Below are 22,418 nucleotides of genomic sequence, written 5' to 3'. Positions count from 1 at the left end.
GGCTCCAGTACTCTTGCCTGAAAAATCCCATGGACAGAGGAGCCTGGTAGGCTGCAGTCCATGGGGTCGTGAAGAGTCGGACACGACTGAGCGACTTCACTTTCACTTTTCACTTTCATGCATTGGAGAAGGAAATGGCAACCCACTCGTGTTCTTGCCTGGAGAATCCCAGGGACGGGGGAGCCTGGTGGGCTGCCGTCTATGGGGTTGCACAGAGTCGGACGTGACTGAAGCGACTTAGCAGCATGCCCCGGCTCCGGAGGTCCTCTCATAGACGGTGGCTGGTCCCCTGGCTGGCTCCTGACCTACGTTGGCCACCCACCCGCGGGCATGCCCTCTGGTCCAGCCTGGCTCCTTCCCAGAGGCCTTGCTTACTGTTCCCATGGGAGGTGTTTTCCTGAGGGCTGGGCCTAGCTTTCCACTTTCCCCACTAAGATAAAATGGGGGCTCCCAGAGGACGAGGCCCAGGCTTTTTCTCCTCCCTACCAGACTAAGAGCCTCCAGAGAACCAGGCTGGCTTCCACCTCCCCTCTTGGACTGAGGTTTTCCTGCAAATGTGGCTTTCGTCTCTTCCCCTCAAAGTCCAGGGCCTGAGTCTCCTCTTCCTCCTTTGGGATGGAGGCTTCCTTAGGACTGACTCAGGGTCTTCTTCCCAGCCCTTCCACCTGGCTGTTGATCTTCAGAATCTTCCACCTCAAATCCCCATTCTGTGCAGTTCTGCCCACAGAGGGGGATTCAGGGGCCTCCGGAGTCTCCCCCAGCTCCAGGACCCGGGGGGGTACTTCCTCTGGCTCTGTGCTGGACACTTTGCTTGGTACAACAGCCCCTTCCTCTGAAACCGAGAGGCCCAGAGTGCCCACCGGGAGCTCCGCCTCTGACCTCACAAGGGCTGCCTCAGAACCCCGTCTCCACGGCACTGTTGGCAGGAGAAGGGGTGCTATTTTGGGCAGTGTGTCTGCACTTGGCTCGAGTGACAAGGGCCAAACCCCTGCTCCACTGACCTCTTCCCTGGAGGAGCAGAGCAGAGCAGCACTCGGGTCGCCCTGAGGAGGGCTGAGAGGCGGGCTCTGGCTGGGGACATAGGGACCACAGAGCCCTGGCAGGGGCTGCAGCCAGAGACCGAGATGGTCATGGAGGAAGCTGTCCAGGGGCTGCTGTGACTGAGAGGCCCCAAGGCAGGCAACTGGGAGCATAAGGCCCTTCAGCAGAGTGAGTTGGGCCCCAGGTAGGGCTGGGACAGGGGGCCTACCCTGGGACTCAGGCTTTGAGGATGCCATTTCTGGGGACCATATGGGCATGGGACGACCATGGGAGTGGCTGGGGAAGGGACCCAGCTGGGAGTTGAAGGCCTGGATATCTGTTCTGGTTTAGTCCTGAGTTGCTGCCTCATACAGGCACGTCACACTTTCTTTTTGGGCTTCCTTGCCTGTAAATTGACTGTTGGGATGACCAGCGGTGGAGCAGAGATTGGGAGCATGTGTGGGGCTAGGCTGCCAGGAGGGCCTGGGGTGGGGTGGGGGTAGGGAGTGAATAGAGACTGGCGACAAGGGACCAAAGCGGGAGGAATGTGGATCAGAGTAGGGGGTGGATTCCTGGCTTTGCTGGGGTGGTTTCTCCCTCTGGAGCCCCTCCTGGGCCAGGGCTGAGGGTTTCTGCAGTCAGGGTGAGGTGCGGGAGCTTGCATGGCAGTTGGAAGAAATGGGGCTGGAGAATAGGGAGCATGCAAGATGGGGAGGTCCAGGTTCGCCTTCGTGCTGTCATTTTCAAGGAAAATGGGAATAAAAGGGGTGGGTGTCTTCAGGAAAGGTGAGAGGGTAGACTTTGTTCTGAGGTGGGGATATGGACTAAGTGAATTTTCAGGACCTCATACTATGTGGGGTGTATGTGTGCATGCGTGTGTGTGTGTGTGTGTGTGCCTGTGTGTGTGTGTGTGTGTGCCCGTGTGTGTGTGTGTGTGTGGCCGTGTGTGTGTGTGTGTGTGTGTGCACGCAAGGAGGAGGCAGATGAGGCCCTGGAAAGTCAGCAACAGGAGGGTTTGAGGTTCAACTGAAGGCAGTAATACCCCCTGTGCGAGGGTGGAAATGCTGCAGGGAGCCTGGAGGCATCTCCATTGTCCAGAGCTAGGCTGCAGGCTTGGGAAGGTCAGGAGGACCTTGGCAGGGCCCTGGCCTAGGGGGCCAGGGGTCCTGAGGCCAGCAGGGGTGGGGGTGGGGCTCCAGGGCCTCTCCCTATTGGCTGAAGCACACACACCCCTCATTCTCCCTTCTTGCCAGCTTGGCTGGGTTGAGGTGTTGGCACTGGCAGGAGCTGTCCCTGTGGCTTCTCCCCTGGGGGACTGAGGTCTGATGGGAATGAGGGGCCAAGTTCTGTGGCCCCCAGCCCCAGTGACCTCTCTTTGGCTTTACAGCATCTAAAAATCTCAAAGACAATATGACTCAGTCAGACAGGAAGAGGCGGTAAGCATCCCACATGTTCCCCTACCTTAGCCCTCCTGTCCAGCACCCAACACACCCCTGGGGCCCTCCCTGACCCATCCTAGCTACTACTTCATGGCAGCTGATGCACCAAGACTCCCTCCTTCCCACCCTGCTCCAGCCATGGGGCCCGGAAGAAGAGCTTCTCCCACCTGCACCCATAGCCAAGCATGGGCTGGGCCCTGGGGTGAGGGGAGGCTCAGAAAGACCCAGATGAGGGTCAAGGGGCTGGGCAGAGGGTTCCAGCTGCCCCTACGCAGGTTGTGCTCAATTGAACTGAATTCACTACTTCCCACCTGCTCAGGCTCAGGTCTCTTCGAGGTGAAATGAAACCCAAAGTCCTTGCAATGGCTAAGGCCCTGCCTATTCAGTGCTTGTTTCCTCTCTGACCTTCTCCCATCCTACCCACCCACTCTCCCCTCCTTTCTTTCCCTTCAAACATGCTCAGAGTCCTTCAGTGACCGTCCCCTCTGCCTGAAACATTCTCCCCGCAGTTTCCTGTGTGGCTTGCTCCCTCACCTCCTTCCTGTCTTGGCTCAAATGCCTCTTTCTCAATGAAGGGACCTGGCTGCCCTGTTCCAAGTCCTTCCTCTCCCTTTTCCCTGCTCTAGCTCCCGGTAGGTAGGCAGGACAGTAGGTAGAACATCTCAATACCACACAAATGTATGTGCTGCTTGCTTCCTTTCCTTGCTGCCTGCCAGCTCCACATGAGCATGGGTGTTGGTCTGCTTGTGTGCTCCAGGATAGACAGAATGCATGGGTCGCCTCTGTGCTGTTGACATCACTGTGCCCACTCAAGACTCTCCCAGGGCTTTGGACCCTGTTTGCCAAGACCCTCTAGTGGCCCAGACAGCTTAGCCCCAGTTGAGGACAGGCTTCTTCCCGCCAACCCCCCTGCCTCCTGTGGTCTCAGCTCAGTCAAGGATCCCCGTCTCCCCCAGCGCTCCAGCCAGAAGTCACGGCCTTGTCCTTACAAGTCTGTCCCCCATGCCTCACATCTAACCACCATTCTCCTAAAAAGTTTAAGATGTGCTCACTTCCACCTCCCTACTCCCTCACAGCCACCATGTGCCCATTCTCCCAAAGTCTCTGCTGACCTGCCCTCCTCCCACCCCCAGGGGCTGCTTGCTCTGAGGGAGTTACCCATCTCCTTATGGAAGAACCCATCCGAGGGCAGGGTTTACTTGTACCCCTGTGCCTGACTCTTAAGTAGATGCTCAAAAAATGTTTGTTAAATGGATGAATACGAGTTAGCAGCTTGAATGGTTGGCTTGAGGTTAATTGAGTAGTTTGCAGCTGGTTGGTTGCTTAGATAATTAAATGAGTTGGCTAATAGGAGAACCAGTTAGTTGGTTAAGTTGCTAGGTTGATTAGTCAAAGAGTTGGTTGCTAAGTGGTCAGATATTTAGTTCCTTAATTAGCAAGGAACTAGGTAATTGGGGCTTCCCAGAGTGATAAAGAACCCGCCTGCCAATGCAAGAGACATAAGAGATGTGGGTTCAATCCCTGGGTTGGGAAGATCCTCTGGAGGAGGGCATGGCAACCCACTCCAGTATTCTTGCTTGGAGAATCCCATGGACAGAGGAGTCTGGTGGGCTACAGTCCATAGGATCCCAAGAGTTGGACATGACTGAAGCAACTGAGCATGCATGCATTTAGGTAGTTACCTGGTTGATGGTTGGTTTCTTGGTTTGTAGGCTAAGTTTTCTTCGACTCCCCTTCTGTGAGCTCTCTCATTTTTGCCCCTGGATGAAATGACCATCTCTGATTGGGTGACCTCCAAATGGGTATCTCTAAACCAGACCACGTTACCAGCAGGCTCCTTTCTGGTCACCTCCACTTAGCTGTCTAGTGGGCTCCTCAAACTCAGCACACCCAGAGGTGACTCTATCCTCTGCCTAGGCCTGCCGCTTCTCTCATGCGCCTCACACACCATTGTGCTGCTCCATCCAGAGCTGGGCATCCTGGACTCTCCCCTTTCCATTCTCCTCTCTAATGAGACACACATCTGTTCGTAGAACTGCCTTCCTCTGGCCACCTCCACGCACCTTCTTGGCTCTGGCTGCCATTATCGTTCAGCCTGTCTGGGCTGAACGTGTGATTGCTCACACATCCTCCACTCCTGCTCCCTCATTTCTGCCTCCAAGCAGGAGGCAGTGCTCCTGCCTAACTCCTCCACCCCAAGACCCTGTGGGGTCAGACTCCTTAGCGTGGGCTATGAGGCCATCTGCCCTCTCTGCCCCTCTCATGTCGCTTTGCCTCCTCTCTCTGCAGCCCGTCCTTGCAGAATTCCTCTACACTTCACACATTGTCGTTACTGCAAGCCTTTGTCCAAACCATTCCAATGCCCAGGACTTTCCCCAACCTCCCTGATGCTCCTTCATCTGACCAGCCATCTATTCTCAACCTAAATCTCCCTTCCTCTGGGAGAGCCTCCTACTCCCTCTGCTGGGTCATTTGCTTCCTCCCTGCAACCCCATAGCATCCAGCATTCACTTGTGGCAGCACTCCTTGTTGTTGTTCAGCTGCTAAGTCATGTCCAGCTCTTTGTGACCACATGGACTGTAGCCCACCAGGCTCCTCTGTCCTCCTTGCATTGCAACACCCCTTACACTGTAAGTAATTGCTTAGTAAATTGTTCATCTTTCTAAGAGCAGGGATCTTGCCAATGTTCTTTACTACAGTCCCCAAACACATTGGAGAAGGAAATGGCAACCCAATCCCATGTTCCTGCCTGGAAAATCCCATGGATAGAAGAGCCTGATGGGTAACAGTCCATGGGGTTGCAGAGTTGGACAAGAGTGAGCGACTGAGCACGCATGCACTGAACACAGTTGGCAGTCTAGGCATTCAATACATCTTTGGTTCATTGGTTTGTTGGTGGTTGTCACTTACTGAATCCTGCTTGCTGCGTGGTGAGGAGGAAGAGGCCAGGGTCCCAGGGCTCCCTTGGTGTCATTGACTTCCTGCTTTTTCTGCCTCTCCTCTGCCTCTGTGTAACCTTATGGGACTGTTCTTCTATTTTTTTTAAAATAATATTTGTTTATTTATTCACTTTTGGTTGTGCTGGGTCTTTGTGGCTGCACAGGCTCTTCTCTAGTTGCAGCGAGCTGGGGGCTACTCTCTAGTTGCAATCTGTGGGCTTCCTGTGGTGGTGCCTTCTCTTGCTGCAGAGCATGGGCTCTATGATACAAAGTCTTCAGTAGTTGCAGCTCCTGGGCTCCAGAGCACAGGTTCAGTAGCTGTGACACATGGGCTTAGTTGCTCAGCAGCATGTGGGATCTTCCGGACCAGGGATCAAACCCGTGCCTTCTGCATTGGCAGGTGGATTCTTGACCTCTGAGCCATCAGGGAAGCCCCCAGGACTGTTCTTGAATTCCTGCTGCCTCAGGCTCTTCCTCAGCGCCAAGGAGGCCAGTCACAGGGGCATGGGAATACCTATGGGATGCTGCATGGCAGCGGCACTTGGGTGGGCGCTAGTGGACTGACTGTCCAGGTAGCACTACATCCCCCTCCATATGCTCAGTCCTGGGTTTGTTTCCCTGAAGTAAGGACAGAACAAGGACTAGGGTGGGTGAGAAATGAACTTGGGTTCTCAGCCAGAAACGTAGACTGTGCTTTATCCATGCCCGGCTTACATTTCTCACTCTCAGGGCTCACTCTTTGCTGCTGTGAGGCTGGGGAAAGTCAGGAAGCTGTGGCGGGGTGGGGATGCTATGGCAGTCCCCGGCAGGGTGAGGAAGTCGAGGGACAGGCAGCATGGGAGAGGGGAGGGTCACCAGTCTGAATAAGCACTAAGGCTGCAAGCAGGTATCTCCTCCTCCTCCAGAACCTCTGGGCTGTCTCCTTCCCCAAACTCAAGTCTTGTCCCCCCAGCCCCAACAGAAGATAGAGCCTCTAACTCACTCTTTCATTTGTCCATCCAATCATCCATTTACCAAACAAATGTTTATCAATGTTCTACCGTGTATCAGGCACTGTGGGAGGATCTAGGGGAGAGTAACAGGCCTGCTGCGGTTCATGGGGTCACAAAGAGTTGGACATGACTGAGCAGCTGAACTGAACTGAACTGAACTGAACAGATGACGTCTCAGTTTTTTCATTTGAGTGTACTCTGCACATTTACTACGTGCCCAGCACTATGCTGGACACTGAGAATACACTGGGGAGTAAGACACAGTCCATCTTCTCCTCCCTCCTTCCCTGTCATTGGTTCATTCATTCACTCACTCATTCACTCACAAGCATCTGTTCATGCGGACCTTGCTGCAAAGACAGAACCTGGTGTGTGCTTCGGGCCTCAGTGCTGTTCACAGAGCCCGGGAGCCAACTCTGCCACACCCTGTGCTGTTTGCAGAGCCTCGCAGTTGCCGATCTTGCCTGATGCCTTACCTGTGTCCCCAGAACTCTGACCCCAGCAAACAGGCAGACAGACAGGCAGGCAGGCAGGCAGGCAGACAGCTGAGCTCTACTCTCCCACCTGCTTTCTCCCACCTGCTTCTCCCCTAAGGCTCTTTGGCACCACAGACGGCACTTACAGGCTCCCCAACTGCCCCCTCTGCACCCTGACCTCATGGGTGCACCTTCCCAGTGGTCTAGTCTCTGGCACAGGAGGAAGAAGGGACGTAACCTGGATGTCCAACCCCAGTCCCTCTCCACGTCCCTGGGCTCTCATGTGCCTCTGACCCCCGAGGTACCAGCTGCCCTGGGCAAGAGCAGGCATGTGTGGAGAGGCCACTGGGTTACCCATTAACTCAGCCATGACAAGAAGTTCACCTGATCTCATTTCTGCCCATGGGCCCCTCCGGCTGCTGCTTCAGGTCCACCCGTGTGTCCAAGGTGGTCTCGACACCTACAGCAACAAAGATGCAAGTCATATGGCAGAACGAGAATGTTCGAGAGTTCCTGGCGGAGTTCATCAGCACGTATGTCATGATGGTGAGTGGGCGGGGGGGGTACAGGGTGAGCAGACTCTGAGGAAGGGGTCTCAGGAAACTGGGGCCTCAGAAAGGTGGGGCTCCGTAAGGGCAACCCATGACCTGCTCCCCACCTCTGGGCCCTGGATCGCACTGTCCCTTCCCCAGCCTCTGAGGGAGAAGCATAGGAAAACAAGGATTTGTCTTTCTCACCAAGTCTTTTTGGGAGAGAAAGGGCTCACAATATGTGGGGTGAAATGAAATCCTGAGTTACAGGTGGGTGGGTGCATTGTGGGCATGACTGGGAGTGAGGAGAAGGGAAACAAAGAGTAAAGAGATTGGAGAGGAAGTGGAAGCTTTGAGAATTAATCCTGAGGGTGATGTGGAGACACTGAAGGTTTTCCAGGAGGGGAGTGATATGGCCAGATGTGGGTTTTAGGAAGAAATTCTGGGCTCCGTGTGGAGCCTAAGCAGAATGGGCAATGCTGATGGGAGGGGAGCCCAAGAAGAAGCTGTTGGGATGGCCTAGGACAGAGAGAGAGAGTGTGGAGGTCCAGGGATCAGTCCAGGGTCAGTCTGGTCCAGGGATGGAGAAGAAAGCACACATCCGGGGGAATTAGAGAAGACAAAACAAAGGAGACTGCGAGCAACAGATGTGGGGTAAATGCTGAGGGGGCCATTTCAGCGTGAGGTCAGCTTTCCTGTGATCAGGTGAGCTGCTGGGGGTGGGGGGAATCTCAGGGGTGGGGATGGCTGGGTATAGAGGCCTGGAACTCTGCAATGTGGTCTGGGCTGACACAAACAGTTAGACTTCATCAGAACATGAATAGTGGTTATAAAATTGTACAATAAGAACGTATAGAAAGAAAAATGAACTGAGTTGAGGACAGAGCCTGAAGAATGAAGAGAGCACACAGAAGGGACTGGGTGACTGGGGGGAGACCAGGTTACGGAAGAAAGGGGAGCAGTCAGCCGTGTGGGGGGCTGTGGACAGCCTGGAGTAGTAGGGTATGGCAACCTGGGAGGTCCTGGGGGACCTGGGGAGGGCTCTTTAAGGGGGTCACAGGGGAGAATCCAGATGCAAGTGGGATGTGGGCTTTCTTGGGGACTCCCTGTCCTGCCTCAGCCCAGTCACTCACCCATCTAGCCTCTGCCTTAAGCTGTGGCCACTCTTGTTTGTACCTTATGAAGGCCCGGGTCCGTGACAAGAAGGGTTAGCCTCTGGGGAGGGGAACAATGGCTTCAGGGGCACAACAGAGGTGGTGGTGGGGGGAGGGGAGAGGATGAGTGTGTGTGTGCATGTGAGTGTCTGTGCACTGAGTCACAGTGTAGGAGAGATAGTGGGACCCAAATTGCCCCGGGGACTCTGGACACCTGGGTTCTTATCCTGATCATTCTGCCACTGAGTCATCAGCTGGCCTTGGGCAGGTCTCTCTGTGCTCAGAGCCTGTCTTCTCAGACATTATTATTGTTGTTGTTTGGTCTCTCAGTTGTGTCTGACTCTTTGCGACCCATGGACTGCAGCACACCAGGCTTCCCTGGCCTTCACCATCTCCCAGAGTTTGCTCAAATTCATGTCCATTGCTTCGGTGATACCATCCAACCATCTCATCCTCTGTCGCCCTCTTCTCCTCCTGCCTTCCACACACTCATTCCCAGCATCAGGGTCATTTCCAGGGAGTCAGCTCTTCACATCAGGTGGCCAAAATACTGGACCTTCAGCTTCAGCATCTGTCCTTCCCATGAATATTCAGGGTTGATTTCCTTTAGGATTGACTGGCTTGATGTCCAGTCTGGCCCCAGACATTATTAACAGTGTGAAACTTGGCCTCCATGAGCTTTGGGGCTGGGTCTGAATGCCGGCTCTGCTGTCTTCTAGCTGTATGATCTTACATAAATATCTTAACTGTTCAGAACTTGAGCTTTCTCCCTGGTGAGTGCGATGCTAATATTGAGCTGGCTGACTTGTGTGAAGAAGGTTTGGAGCTGGACACCCAGCATACACGTGGCTCATATGTGTTGGCTGATTCTCAAGTTGACAAACTCTCTCAGCTGCTCTCCCCTCCCTGCCTCTCACCAACTCCCTCTCCTCCATTACCTGCCCTCCTGAGCCGTGAAGACAGCATCTGGACCCTCTCTTGCCTTAATCCAGGGCAAAGTAATTAATTGCTGACAAGACATTCCAGCCCCATGAGGGTTGTTAGACCTTGGCACTGTGGAGGTGGGAGGGTGCCTCCTGGGAGAGCTCCTAGGGAAAGCAGGCACCACCCACATGCATTCCTGCCTGCCCACTACCCATGTTGGCGGTTCTCCTCCCTTAATTGAGGTTGTTATTGAACACTACTGCATATCAGGCACTATAATACTAAGCCCTCCTGTGCACCTTCTTCCCAAATCCTCATAACAGCCCTATAAGGGAGATGCTATTATTATCCCCATTTCACAGATGGGGAAACCAAGGCTTTGTGAGACAAAGTCACATTTTAAGTTAAAGATTAAACCCAGTCTAGCCTAATATCCTGGTCTTGACCCTTGATCTCCATGCTCTGTCCCTTACCTTAGCTGGATTTCTAACTCTCTCCCAGCCGAGGGAAGGCCCTCAGGTCCAGGCTTTGGAAAGTTCAAGACCCCTCTCCAGGCCTTGGTTTTCCCTGGGAGCAGAAACATTTGCCACTCAGTTGCCATGAGGATTGAAGGGAAGTAACGTGTAAAAGAACTTTGTGAGATGTAAGCTCACAGGGGACATTGTGTTGTTATTTTTAGGTGTCAGGCCTGTGCCAAGAAGTGGGGGCTTTCTCAGGTGATAGGAAACTCAATGAGTCATCAGCGTGAAGGTTTCGCCAGAAAAGCTAGAGTGACCTTGGGCCCCATTTATTGCAGCAACTTGAAGGAAGCAGACTGTTCTACTCAGTTCCACTCTAGCCTCCAGGGGTGCTGTCCTCCAGGCTGGGCCTGTGGCTATTGGAAGCACCTGGACAGGCTGGGCCACATTCACTGGCCAGGGAGGGGAGGAGCTGGGCTATCAGTGCCCTGGAAACCCAGCTGGGGTTGTGAGCAACAGGGCAGGGGCTGCAAAACTCACGTTGTCGGGGCCTGAGAGAATCACCGAGGGAGGTGGGGACTGTCGCTAACGGCGGAGTGCTGACCTGTGTGAGGACGTGGCTGCCACCACTCTGGCTGACTGTCGCCACATCACCTGGAATGCAGGCTGCTGTTGACAGAGATTATGATTTTGCAAGAGAAGCTGAGACTTCTGTGCATCAAAACCAAATGAATCAAACAAAACATGTGCTGAACAGATGAGGTCCAGGGGCTGCCAGCTGGCAACCCTGACACACAGGGGCGCATAGGGGGTTTACTCACTCATTCATTGTTTTTAGTAAATGGTTTTGAGCTCCTACTTGGAAATGAGGACCTTGCTCTTCAAACCCTCCATGCCTGCTCCAGTCCCTGCATCTCTTTACTCCGAATCTGTCAGCCTGGCCTGGCCTCACTCCCCACTCCCATGCCCCCTCTGCCCCTGTCCTCTCATCCTCACCCCACCCTTGGCCCCAAGCCGGCCTGTGTCTGGGCTCCCCTGCACCTGTCCTGGGGCTCCTGCGGGACCCAGCAGTCCCTGCTCAGCAGCCTCTCCCCTCCCTTCTCCAGGCTAGTGCGCTGGTTCTCAGACTGTCCCAAATCTAATGTACTCGCCGGCCATTTTTCATCAGCAAATGGCTTGGTCTCCAGTCTGACAGAGAACTGTCAGGTGTGTCTGGCTCCTCACCCATCAGACCTCCCCTCCCTGTGGGTCCACAAATGCCCCCTCCCCTAGGCAGGAGCCTCCACTCCTTTTCATCCCCCGCCTCCCCCCGCCAGGCTCCTCTGGCACTTTGCTTCTTCTTTTCTCTCTTCTGTATCTCCAGCCCCTCCCTCTCTCGACCTTAGCACACTCAAGACTCCTTTCCTAAAACAGCAGAACATAGAACACGCCTCCCTTCTCTCTGCGAGCCGCTTCATTTATCACACTTAGTCCCCTCCCTTCTCAGGCAAGTTCCCAAAGAGATGTCTCCGCTGGTCTCTTCAATTGTTCCTTACCACCTCCTCCCCTCCCGCTCTCTGGACCCGACTTCTGACCCCACGCTCGGATGAGACAGTGTTCCCCACCTACTCAAGAATCCTGGGTTGTCACATCCAATGGGATGCTTTCCAGGCCTTCTCACGCTTGACCCAGGAGCAGCGCGTGACCATGTGGGCCACACCCTCCTTGGGAAACTGCTTCTTTCTGGGGTACAGGGCACATTCTCTCTTTGTTCTTCCATTTCTTAATTTTTTTTTTAATTTAATAATTTTTGATTGTGCTGGGTCTTTGTTGCTGTATGTGGGCTTTCTCTAGTTGTGGTGAACAGGCTTCTCATTGCAAAGACTTCTCTTGTTGCAGAACATGGGCTCTAGGTGCTTGGACTTCAGTAATTGCAGCAAATGGGCTCCGTAGTTGTGGGGCATGGGCTTAGTTGACCCAAGGCATGTGGAATCTTCCTGGACCAGGGTCGAACCCCTGTCCCCTGCATTGGCAGGCGGATTCCTATCTGCTGTGCCAGCAGGGAAGTCTTGTTCTTCCATTTCAACGGTGGCTCTGGCTGGGATTTCTAACTCCCACCCCTGAGGGCTGACGTTCAGCCCTAGGTTCATCCTCTCCCAGGGGTCTTAATATCCGCCCTGATGGCTTCAACTCACGTCCACAATTCTTCAGGTATTTCTTTTTTCAAAAACTCCAGAACTCTTCAAGGGAAATACAATATGAGCCACAAATGTAATGTAAAATTTTTCTAGTAGCCACATTAAAAAGGTAAAAAGTGACAGGTGAAATTAGTTTTAATAGATAGATAGTGAAGTTGCTCAGTCGTACCCTACTCTTTGCGACCCCATGAACAGTAGCCAACCAGGCTCCTCTGTCCATGGGATTTTCCAGGCAACAATACTGGAGTGGGTTGCCATTTCCTTCTCCAGGGAATCTTCCCGACCCAGGGATGGAACCCGGGTCTCCTGCATTGCAGGTAGACGCTTTACCGTCTGAGCCACCAGGGAAGTCATTTAACCCACATGTCCATAATGTTACCAGTTCAACATGTAATCAATATATAATTATTTAAGATTTACATTTTCTTTTTCCTCCTAAGCCTTTGAAATCTGCTGTGTACCTTACACTTACAGATCTCAGTTCAAGTTCATCATAGCCATGTGTAGCTCATGGCCATCATATTGGATGATAGATCTAGACTCTAATTTCTGGCAGTCTGGACATCTAGAGGTCTCTCAAAGACAATACATCCAAAACATAGAGTATTCAGAGGAGGTGCCATCTGAATGTGGCCTTAAAGTAGAGTATTAGTTTTTCAGGACCTAGGATCAGGTATTCCAGAGGGAGGGAGAGGCATATGCAAAACACCGAGGCATGAGAAAGCAAGGCATGAAGGGAGCAATCCAGTCGTTTTCTCTGAGACTGGCTTAGGCAACTGCCTAGATTAAAAAACTGGCTTACCATGTGCAAGATGTGTTTGTTTTTTTAGGTTTTATTTTGTTTCTAAAAGATTTATTTATTTATTATTTTTGGCGCACTGAGTCCTCATTGCTCTCTCTGGTGAAGGCAAAGGTGTTCTCATTGTGGAGCAGACTCTAAGGCACATGGGCTTTGGTAGTTGCTGCATGTGGGCTCAGTAGTTGTAGACCACGGGCTTAGTTGCTCTGCAGCATGTGGGATATTCCCAAGCCAGGGATCGAACCCCTGTCCCCTGCATTGGCAGGTGGATTCCTAACCACTAGACCACCAGGGAAGCCCCAAGATGTGTACTTGAGACAAGCCACTCAACTTCTCTAAACCTCTGGTTGCCCATCTGTCAAAGGGGGAGAATAATAATACCTAATGCATAAACAGGTTTAAGGGTTAAAGAAGGTGAGAGGTAGAACTTGCTTACCAGTGCCTGGCACATAGTAAGTGCTCAATAAATGGTTATTATTCTTTTTTCCTTTAAGTTTGTTTATTTTTGGCCCACCATGTGACATGTGGGACCTTAGTTCTCTGATCAAGGATGGAACCCACGCCCCCTGCCATGGAAGTGTGGAGTCTTAACCACTGGACCAAGGAAGCCAAAATGGTTATTATTTTTAATAGTAGTAATGTTATTTGACTTCCCAGGTGGCACAGTGGTAAAGAATCTGCCTGCCAATGCAAGAGGCTCAAGAGATGCAGATTCAATCCCTGGATAGGGAAGATCCCCGGGAGTAGGAAATGGCAAATTGCTCCAGTATTTTTTTTTTTTAACTTTACAATATTGTATTGGTTTTGCCAAATATCAAAATGAATCCACCACAGGTGTACATGTGTTCCCCATCCTGAACCCTCCTCCCTCCCCATACCATCCCTCTGGGTCGTCCCAGTGCACCAGCCCCAAGCATCCAGTATCATGCATCGAACCTGGACTGGCGACTTGTTCTATATATGTTATTATACGTATTTCAATGCCATTCTCCCAAATCATCCCACCCTCTCCCTCTCCCACAGAGTCCAAAAGACTGTTCTATACATCAGTGTCTCTTTTGCTGTCTCGTACACAGGGTTATTGTTACCATCTTTTTAAATTCCATATATATGCGTTAGTATACTGTATTGGTGTTTTTCTTTCTGGCTTACTTCACTCTGTATAATAGGCTCCAGTTTCATCCACCTTGTTAGAACTGATTCAAATGTATTCTTTTTAATGGCTGCGTAATACTCCATTGTGCATATGTACCACAGCTTTCTTATCCATTCATCTGCTGATGGACATCTAGGTTGCTTCCATGTCCTGGCTATTATAAACAGTGCTGTGATGAACATTGGGGTACACGTGTCTCTTTCCCTTCTGGTTTCCTCAGTGTGTATGCCCAGCACTGGGATTGCTGGATCATAAGGCAGTTCTATTTCCAGTTTTTTAAGGAATCTCCACACTGTTCTCCATAGTGGCTGTACTAGTTTGCATTCCCACCAACAATGTAAGAGGGTTCCCTTTTCTCCACACCCTCTCCAGCATTTATTGCTTGTAGACTTTTGGATTGCAGCCATTCTGACTGGCGTGAAATGGTACCTCATAGTGGTTTTGATTTGCATTTCTCTGATAATGAGTGATGTTGAGCATCTTTTCATGTGTTTGTTTTGCTCCAGTATTTTTGCCTGAAAAATTCCATGGACAGAGGAGCCTGGCAGGCTGTGGTCCATGGGGTCGCAAAGAATTGGACATCACTGAGTGACTGAGAGCACATATAATGCTATTATTGGTAACACTAGTGTTCAACATAGAGAATACTAGACCCGATATGAAACTGAGAGGCAGAAGGCATGAAAATCAAGGATCTTAAATGCTGACTTACTGAGTTTGGACTTTATCCTAGAAATGGAAGGGAGCCAGGAATGTTTGGACCAAAGGCAGACAGACATGGTCAGATTTTTGTGTTAGGTCACTCTGGCTGCAAGGAGACTGGGTAAGATCTGGGGAGACTATAACCAGAGTTGACTGTGTGCGGTGGAGAACATACAAGTTTCTGACTTGGCTGGGATTGGGGAACATGGAATGAAGATCACATTTTCTGAGAGATGGTGAGATTTAGAGCTGGAGATGCCTTTGGAACACCCTGGAGACTTCTCAGAGGTATTTGGAAAAAGAGATCTGGCTCTCAAGTGCAGGTTTTGGGAATTAATCCATCAGGCTTATCTGGAGCTGGTAAGAAAACCCAGGAGTGACTGAGGTGGGTTATGAAAAAGGCCAGGGATAGAACACAGGGATCATCTGTATTTATGAGGCAGATGAATGAAGAAGAATGTGGGAAGGAGCTGTGGAAAGGGAAAGGCTACAGAGCAAAGAAGGAAACCAGGAGAGAGACATGTCATGGAAGCCAACGAGGAGGTCCTTTCTGGAAGCAGAGTGGTGAGGAGGGAGAAAGTCAGCACACTCAAGTGAGACCATGTCTGAAGGGACCACTGGGAAATCCAGAGGCTGGAGCCCTCGGACAAGGGAACTGATGTCTGTGACGGGGGAAGCAGAAGCCAGGCTGGGAGGGAGGACAGGGAAGGGGCAAAGGGCCTAAGATTGTGGGATGGCATCACCAACTCAACAGACATGAGTATGAGTCAACTCCAGGAGATGATGAAGGCCAGGAAAGCCTGGTGGCTGCAGTCTGTGGGGTTGCAAAGAGTTGGACACAACTTAGCAACTAAGCTGAAACTGAGTGGGTCCTTCCTAGAGCCTGACTGACATGGGAGGAGGCATCCAGGAGTCCACAGCTGGTCAGGGAGGCTGGGATGAGGTGGAAGCTCTACTTTAAAGAAAGAAGAGACCCAAGTCTGTGGGAGCCAGTCAAGGGGAGGGTAGAAGACACAGACAAGAGGGGAAGGCAGTACAGACGCAGTGGGAGGGGTGTTAGTGGCCAGGGGGAGGTTGAGTAAGGGCTTTCATTTAGGTCTCTAACCTCCCTGTGAACGGGCTCAGTGGGGAGAGTCATCTGATGAGATCTGGTGGTTAGGGATGGGTGAGAAGTTCAGAGGTGACGCCTGAGGGTGGGCTTCCAGGGCTGATGTGTGTGGAGGTGATGAGGGTTGGTGGTGGGTCCTGGCAGAGTCCAGAAGGAAGTTTGCAGAGTCCCTGAAGAAATTTTCTTTGGACTACGCTGACGAGTGAGAAGCTCTGAGGGGTCCAATCCACACCAGCCCTGTCCTTCTGGAAGCCCTTCAGGTGCACTTGGAGTCTAGGCACCTGGCTAGGTCCATGGGAGCCTGACTCTCCCTCCTCACCCGACTCCTTCTCTAGCATGCACCCAGCTCCCACTGGTCAGTTGTGACAGGCCTTGGCAGGGGCAACGGGACGAGGTCACGAGGAGGCATGTCTCTGGAGGAGGAGGGTACAGGAGAAGGGGGTACCCAAGGGCAATGCCAGGGAGACCTAGCGTGTGGAGGCACGGAGCCCCGGCTGAGCTCCAAGCCCTCCTCTGTGGCTGGGCTGTCTGGATGGGCGGTCCCCTCAGAGGCCCTCTCCTACAGGTGTTCGGTCTCGGCGCTGTGGCCCACATGGTTCTAGGAGGTAAACTGGGGAGCTACCTCGCTGTCAATTTGGGTTTTGGCTTCGGAGTCACCATAGGTGTGCACATGGCGGGGAACATCTCTGGTGAGTAGGCCGGGGCCCCAGCCAACAAGCCTGGCCGGGTGTCCCCCATGGGCTCCTCCAGCCCCCTTCCAGCCAGCCCCTTCTCCAAGTCAGCTGGTGTCTTGCCCTCATGGGCCACTTTCCTCTGCCCAGACACTTCACGAGCCCCCTTGACCCACCGTTTTTACAAGCTGGGTTCTCTCAGGCAAGCGACTGAACTCTCCACCCATTGCTTTGCTTCATGGGGAGATGGAGACGGTGGTTTCTGCGAGGACTGCCCCTTCACAGATGCTCACTATTATCATCGCTGCTGTCATTGCTCTTGGTATTACTGATTGTTTCTTTGCCAACACCCTTGACCCTCCCTGCAGGGGCCCACATGAATGCGGCCTTGACCTTCACCAGCTGTGCACTAGGCCGCATGTCCTGGAAGAAGTTTCCCGTGTATGTTCTGGGTCAGTTCCTGGGCTCCTTCGTGGCGGCGGCCACCATCTACGGCCTCTTCTACAGTGAGTGTCCTGCCCCTGGCGGCCCACCTCCAGCCTCGGCCTCCTCCCCTGAAATGTGGGCAGATCCGAGCGTGTCCTCGCCTGTGAACACGCTGGGATAGAAGAGTCTTGGAGGCGCTCCCTGCCCTCCATCCTACCGCCTCATCTCTGGGACAGTGGTGGGGTTCAGTCGGGGGGCAGGTTCACACTCAGTCTATATTCCCACAGACGCTATTATCGACTTCTCGGGGGGAAAGCTGATGACGACCGGCCCCACAGCCACTGCTAACATTTTTGCCACCTACCTTCCTGACCACATGACACTGTGGAGGGGCTTCCTGGATGAGGTCAGTGGTCCAGGCACGGGTGGCCCTCCTCAGGCCCTCCCCCACTCAAGAAGGGGCCAGCAGGCAGCCCCCTGTGGTGGAGTGGACAAGAACCCTGGGTGGGACAGTACAGAGTCATGGCTCTGCCACGGGTAGGGGTGGGGGGCGCTACTGAGGCCCTTGGGCTCAACCGGGGGCCCCAGGTGCTGCCACGGTGTCTCTCCCCAGGTGGTGGTGACTGGGATGCTTCAGCTGTGTCTCTTAGCCATCGCAGACAAGGGGAACAACCCAACGCTGTTGGGGACGCAGGCCATTGTGACTGGCATCCTTGTTGTCATCATCGGAATATCCCTGGGCATGAACTCAGGATATGCCATCAACCCATCCCGGGACCTGCCTCCCCGCTTCTTCACCTTCCTCGCTGGCTGGGGCTCACAAGTCTTCAGGTACTGCGTGGTCCAGCCCACTCCTGGGAGTTTCCTGTGGGTTCCCTGCATGTGGAGGGTGGAAAAGCCGCGGGAGCATCCTGCAGATCCGCCCCCTCCACTGCCCTGCCACCCCTCGCAGCGGCCTGGGAGGCAGGAATCAGTCCTGACCTTTCTCCAGACCCTGCTCCTAGACTGAATGTCAGCCCTGCCCCAGTCCGCAGCTGTCCCCGAATCAGGCTGAAGCTGATCAGTGTCCCAGGTTCAGGGCCAACTCCCAGGCTAGGATGGGGGTTCCCCCTCTACTCTCCACTCCCTGCCACCCCTCCCCCCATCTTGGCCTGAGGTAGACGCAGGTGCCATGCTGGGTGCTGGCCCCCTAAGCAGGTCTCTGCCTTTTGCCTGCAGAACCAAGGACTGGTGGTGGGTGCCGGTGGTGGCACCACCCCTGGGTGCCTACTGTGGTGCCATCATCTACTTGTTCTTCATTGGCTCCAACAAACGACAGGAGCCCCAGGTCCTGGAGAATCCCTTGACGCTTGAAGACCACAGAATATCTGTGTTGCCCAAGACCACATCTCACCAGCCTGGGGTCGCTTCCCTCACCCCTGTTTCCGTGTACCCCGAAGATAGACCCTCAGTCTTGTACCACCCTTAAGTGACTCCAACTGCCTAGAGCCCCTCTAAGACTATTTGTGACCCTACATCCACCCCAATAAAGAAAGCCTTGTCCCACAGTGGCAACCCCACTTCTTGGGGGCCTCCTGTGGTGGGGCTTACCTCCTGGGTTCTCTCAGAAGCTCCCAGGTTATGCTGTAGCCCAAGGCTGGGCAGGAGCTGAGGGGCCTCCAACTCCTGCCAGCCCTGGGAGCTGGGTGGCCCCCAGGGGAGCAAGTAGAAGGGCCGATCAGTGGCCTCATTAAGATAGGACTAGATTAGAAGAGCCCGGACAGGGAAGGGTGGGCTGCCAGGCACAGGACAGGGAGGGGATGGCATGGGGGAGGGATTCCAGCTGGCAGGTGGGGGTCAGCCCTGGAGGAACCTTGAGCTGCCTTAGGAGAAGACTCTGGACTCTCCTTCAGTCTTGGCCAGTCCTTGGACCAGGCAAGGCAAGGCCCCACTGTGTGGATCAGAGTTTCTCAACATTTTTGTTTTCCTTAGTCTCCCCTCCTCAGGAGCCTTTTAGGCACTTTTTTCCCTTAATTGCATGATATTTTATTTATTTATTTATTTTTGCATGATATTTTAATACCACAGATATACCGTGTATCTGTTTGTGTACTGTACATATATCTTTGCTTTATACAAAAAAAGTAAGATTTTTAAAAATCTCTCCCTTTCAAGGATCCAATTTTTTCACCCATGGGAGCATAATCACCCCACCCTTGAAAATGCCTGAAGTAGAATGAGAGGAGGTAAGAGGCAGGCTCTGCCTTCTTGGTGGGGGCAGAGCTCTCCCACCATGAGGAATTCCAGAGTTGGAAAGGAAGAAGCAGAGAGGAAAATCCTGTCAAAAGGCAGGGGGCAGGAAATGGTCTCATGAGGTTTCGGGGAACAGGTGCAGAGCCGGGGCAGCCAGGGTCCACCGATCCCAGGCTGGGAGGATCATCCTGCTTCTGGGACTCAGAAGGCAGTATCACCCATGGCTTCTGTCCCTGCTTCTGCTTTTAGCCTTTCAACAGCCATTGAGCACCTCCTGTGTACAGGCTCTGTGGGTAAGGTTGGGTCTCTGTCTTCAAGGAGCACAGTCCCTACTCGGGACAGGTGATCACAAGGAAAGAGCTGAGGAGTGAAGAAGGGGCTGCGTGTGGGGCTCAGAGGGGGCTCACAGCTCAGTCTTGAGCTGAGGCCACAGATGGCTTCCTAGAGGATGAGACAGAGCAAGGGTGGTGGGGTGGTCTTTTCTGGAGTTGGATACTGAATTTCATGGTTTGAGGAGACAGGGCAGGGTGGGGGGTGGGTAGAGGATGCTGGTTTTCCTTCTGGAGGTGGGGACCTGGTGAGATGAGGTTTAGAAAGCCCACCTGAGCTGCAGTTTGCAGGATGCTGGAAAAGGGGGAGACTGGGGCCTGTAAGGAAGTGTGGGGCAAGGCTGTTCCAGGAGGGGCGGCGGGACAGCTCACAGGTTAGTGCTGGAGGGTGGACAGAAGAGAAAGGACTCGCCTGACACCAAGGAGGTAAAAGCCTCAGGCTAGGCTCAGACTGGAGGGAGGAGTGGGTGAGGACGGGCCAGGGGCCAGGGCTGCCTTCCAGTTTCTGGCTTGGGCCTGGGGTACTGGAGATGTCCCCACTGAACATGAAGAATGGGAAAGGCACTGGTTTGAAGAGGAAGATGATAATTTATACGGGAGACACATCGACTTTGAGTTGCCTATGGGACTTGGGCAATAGGTGTGTAGAGTCCTGGGCAAGTTACTCTGACTTGCTGGGCCTCTGTTTTCTCATTTGTAAAGTATCAAAATACCTACCTTTTGTGTTGGTGTGAATATTAGATGAAACAAAACATGTACAATGCTGAGGACGGTGCTTGGCACAGAGTCAGTGCTCAATAAATGATTCTGCCTTTCGTGTGGTCTAGAGCTCAGAAGAGTTGAAATACAGACTGGGGAAACTGCAGTTGTGTGGACAGAGCTGGGGCAGAGGAAGAGGGAAGGAAGGGCCAGCGAGCAGGGTCCTGATGAGGTGGAATGGGCCTCTCAAGAGGTTTGGCTGACGAGGGGCACAAGGTCAGGGGACACTGGAAACACCCCAGATGTCCCTCAACAGGGCACATACTTACATTGCAGTCCAGTCACATAGGGCAGAATACAATACATCAGTGAAAAGTGAGGTACAAGAGCTACCTGTAATGACACGGAGAAAGTGTGCAGGCATAAAGAGTGATGTCGTACATTATACCATTAAAAACAAGCAAACAGCAATATATTCTTTGGGTGTACATATGTGATAAAACTCCCAGGTTTGATCCCTGGGTTGGGAAGATCCACCGGAGAAGGGAATGGCAACCTACTCCAGTGTTCTTGCCTGGAGAATCCCATGAACAGAGGAGCCTGGTGGGCTACAGTTAATGGGGTCTCAAAGAGTCAGACACAACTGAGCGACTGAGCATGCATGCATGTGATGAAACTACTTTAAAAAAAAAAAAGGGGGACTTTCCTGGTGGGCCAATGGTTGAGGATCCACCTGCCAATGCAGAGAACATGGGTTCAATCCCTGGTTCAAGAAGATTCCAAATGCTGCGGGGCAACTAAGCCCTTTGGCAGGCAACTACTGAAACCCGAGCACCCTAAAGCCCAAGCTCTAGAAGCCGTCGCAAAGAGAAGCCCGCACACTGCAACTAGAGAGTGGGTCTGCTCGCCGCAACTATAGAACACCTACACGCAGCAACGAAGACCCAGCACAGCCAAAAATTTAAAAAAAGATAGTAAACTCCTTGAGAGAAGGGACCAACTTTTCACTAAAAAAAAAAAAGGCATACTTCCTTCATGGAGACAGAGACAGTGCTAAGATGGGGAGGAGCATGGGCATAGGGTAAGCTAGTAATGATTTTCCAGTTTTGGGGTTGGGGAAAATTTGGGGGTTCATTATGTGATTGTGCTTATACAACTGTGATACATATTCATTCAAAAGTATCATTTATTTTAAAAGATGAAGAAGAAATAGCAATAGCATGAGAACAGGTGATGGGAAGAGTGCCAGGGATGGGGCTCACTGAGATTAGTGGGCTGGGGGCACAGAGGGGAGGAGAGACGTGAGTGAACCGAGGAGGAACCGAGCCAGGGCCTGGGCCTGGGAGCATCTAGGGAGCCGCCCACAGCTGGAAGTGTCAGTCAGCTGCCTCCCTCTGTGACCCTGGACCCATCCCTTCCCCTCTCAGCCTCGGCGACCCTGTGAACACAAGGAGGGTGGCCACTTTCTTCCCTGGTGTTCCTTGCAGAGCAGTGTGACCCTAAGGCCTCAGTCACAGATGAGAGGGGCATATACAGACCCTCCTCTGCCCCACTGACCACTGCAGCCTTCTGGCATCCTCAGGTGCCAGGGAGGTGGCTTTGGAGGCAGGCCAGCCAGGGGGTCCACCCAGAACCCCTCCAGCTGTCTGGAGCTATGCCTCAGACCTATAGTCGTCCCACTGCCTGTAACCTCCTGCTGATGCTGAGCCCAGTGTCAGGCTCAGGTGACCTGGTCACAGCACTTCTGGGCACACGGTGCAGACCCCTTCATTCTCTTGGCAGAGAACCAGACACCATCCTAGAGCTAAGGATATAAGCATTTAAAAAGTCTTTGTTCTCCTGGAGCCGATATTCTGTGCAAAACATGTTTGTGATACATGCTAAGCAGGAAAAGCGGAAGAGGAGGATAGGAAGTGTGTGTGGGTGTGAAGACTGGAGGTAAATGAGTAAAGACTTGAAGATGGTGAAGGACTGAGCCATGCGGACATGTTGGGGAAGAGCATGCCAGGCTGAGGGAATGGCCAGTGCAAAGGTCTGAATGTTCGAGCATGGAAGGGCCTTTGCTGGAATGGCAAGAGTGGGGGAGCAGCAGAAGACAAGGTCAGAGAAGTGAGTGGAGGGTGAATTGCCCCTGCCTGGAGAGAGGTGAGGCCAAGGCTTGCGCCAGAGGTGAGGAAGGTCTCTGGA

The 22,418-nt window shown here is 52.9% G+C and overlaps 1 protein-coding gene across 4 annotated transcripts; it reads left to right on the top strand.

Moving 5' to 3' along the window:
• Positions 1–972: 972 nt before the first annotated feature.
• On the top strand, positions 973–20,347 carry AQP7 (aquaporin 7). 4 transcript variants are annotated; one of them, XM_044940189.2, is made up of 8 exons: positions 973–1,209; positions 2,408–2,456; positions 7,295–7,399; positions 16,440–16,563; positions 16,914–17,051; positions 17,259–17,377; positions 17,585–17,802; positions 18,190–20,347. In XM_044940189.2, exons 3-8 carry the CDS (start codon positions 7,352–7,354, stop codon positions 18,437–18,439), a joined length of 897 nt encoding a protein of 298 aa, XP_044796124.1. In that variant the 5' UTR covers positions 973–1,209; positions 2,408–2,456; positions 7,295–7,351; the 3' UTR covers positions 18,440–20,347. The 4 variants fall into 4 exon arrangements, with proteins under 4 accessions (XP_044796124.1, XP_044796125.1, XP_006066760.1 ...); XM_044940190.2 differs by having other exon boundaries at positions 973–1,225; XM_006066698.4 differs by having other exon boundaries at positions 975–1,209; positions 7,295–7,412.
• Positions 20,348–22,418: the final 2,071 nt, after the last annotated feature.

The sequence above is a fragment of the Bubalus bubalis genome, chromosome 3, assembly GCF_019923935.1.
Source record: "Bubalus bubalis isolate 160015118507 breed Murrah chromosome 3, NDDB_SH_1, whole genome shotgun sequence".
In the NCBI taxonomy this organism is placed as follows: domain Eukaryota; kingdom Metazoa; phylum Chordata; class Mammalia; order Artiodactyla; family Bovidae; genus Bubalus; species Bubalus bubalis.
This window is presented reverse-complemented; position numbering and strand designations above follow the sequence as displayed.

Excerpts from the sequence above, each read along its gene's own strand:
- AQP7 (XM_006066698.4), top strand. The coding sequence starts at position 2,431 with ATGACTCAGTCAGACAGGAAGAGGCG. Across the intron at positions 17,052-17,258 it reads CATCTACGGCCTCTTCTACA|ACGCTATTATCGACTTCTCG; the intron begins GTGAGTGTCCTG and ends ATATTCCCACAG. Across the intron at positions 17,803-18,189 it reads TGGGGCTCACAAGTCTTCAG|AACCAAGGACTGGTGGTGGG; the intron begins GTACTGCGTGGT and ends TTTTGCCTGCAG.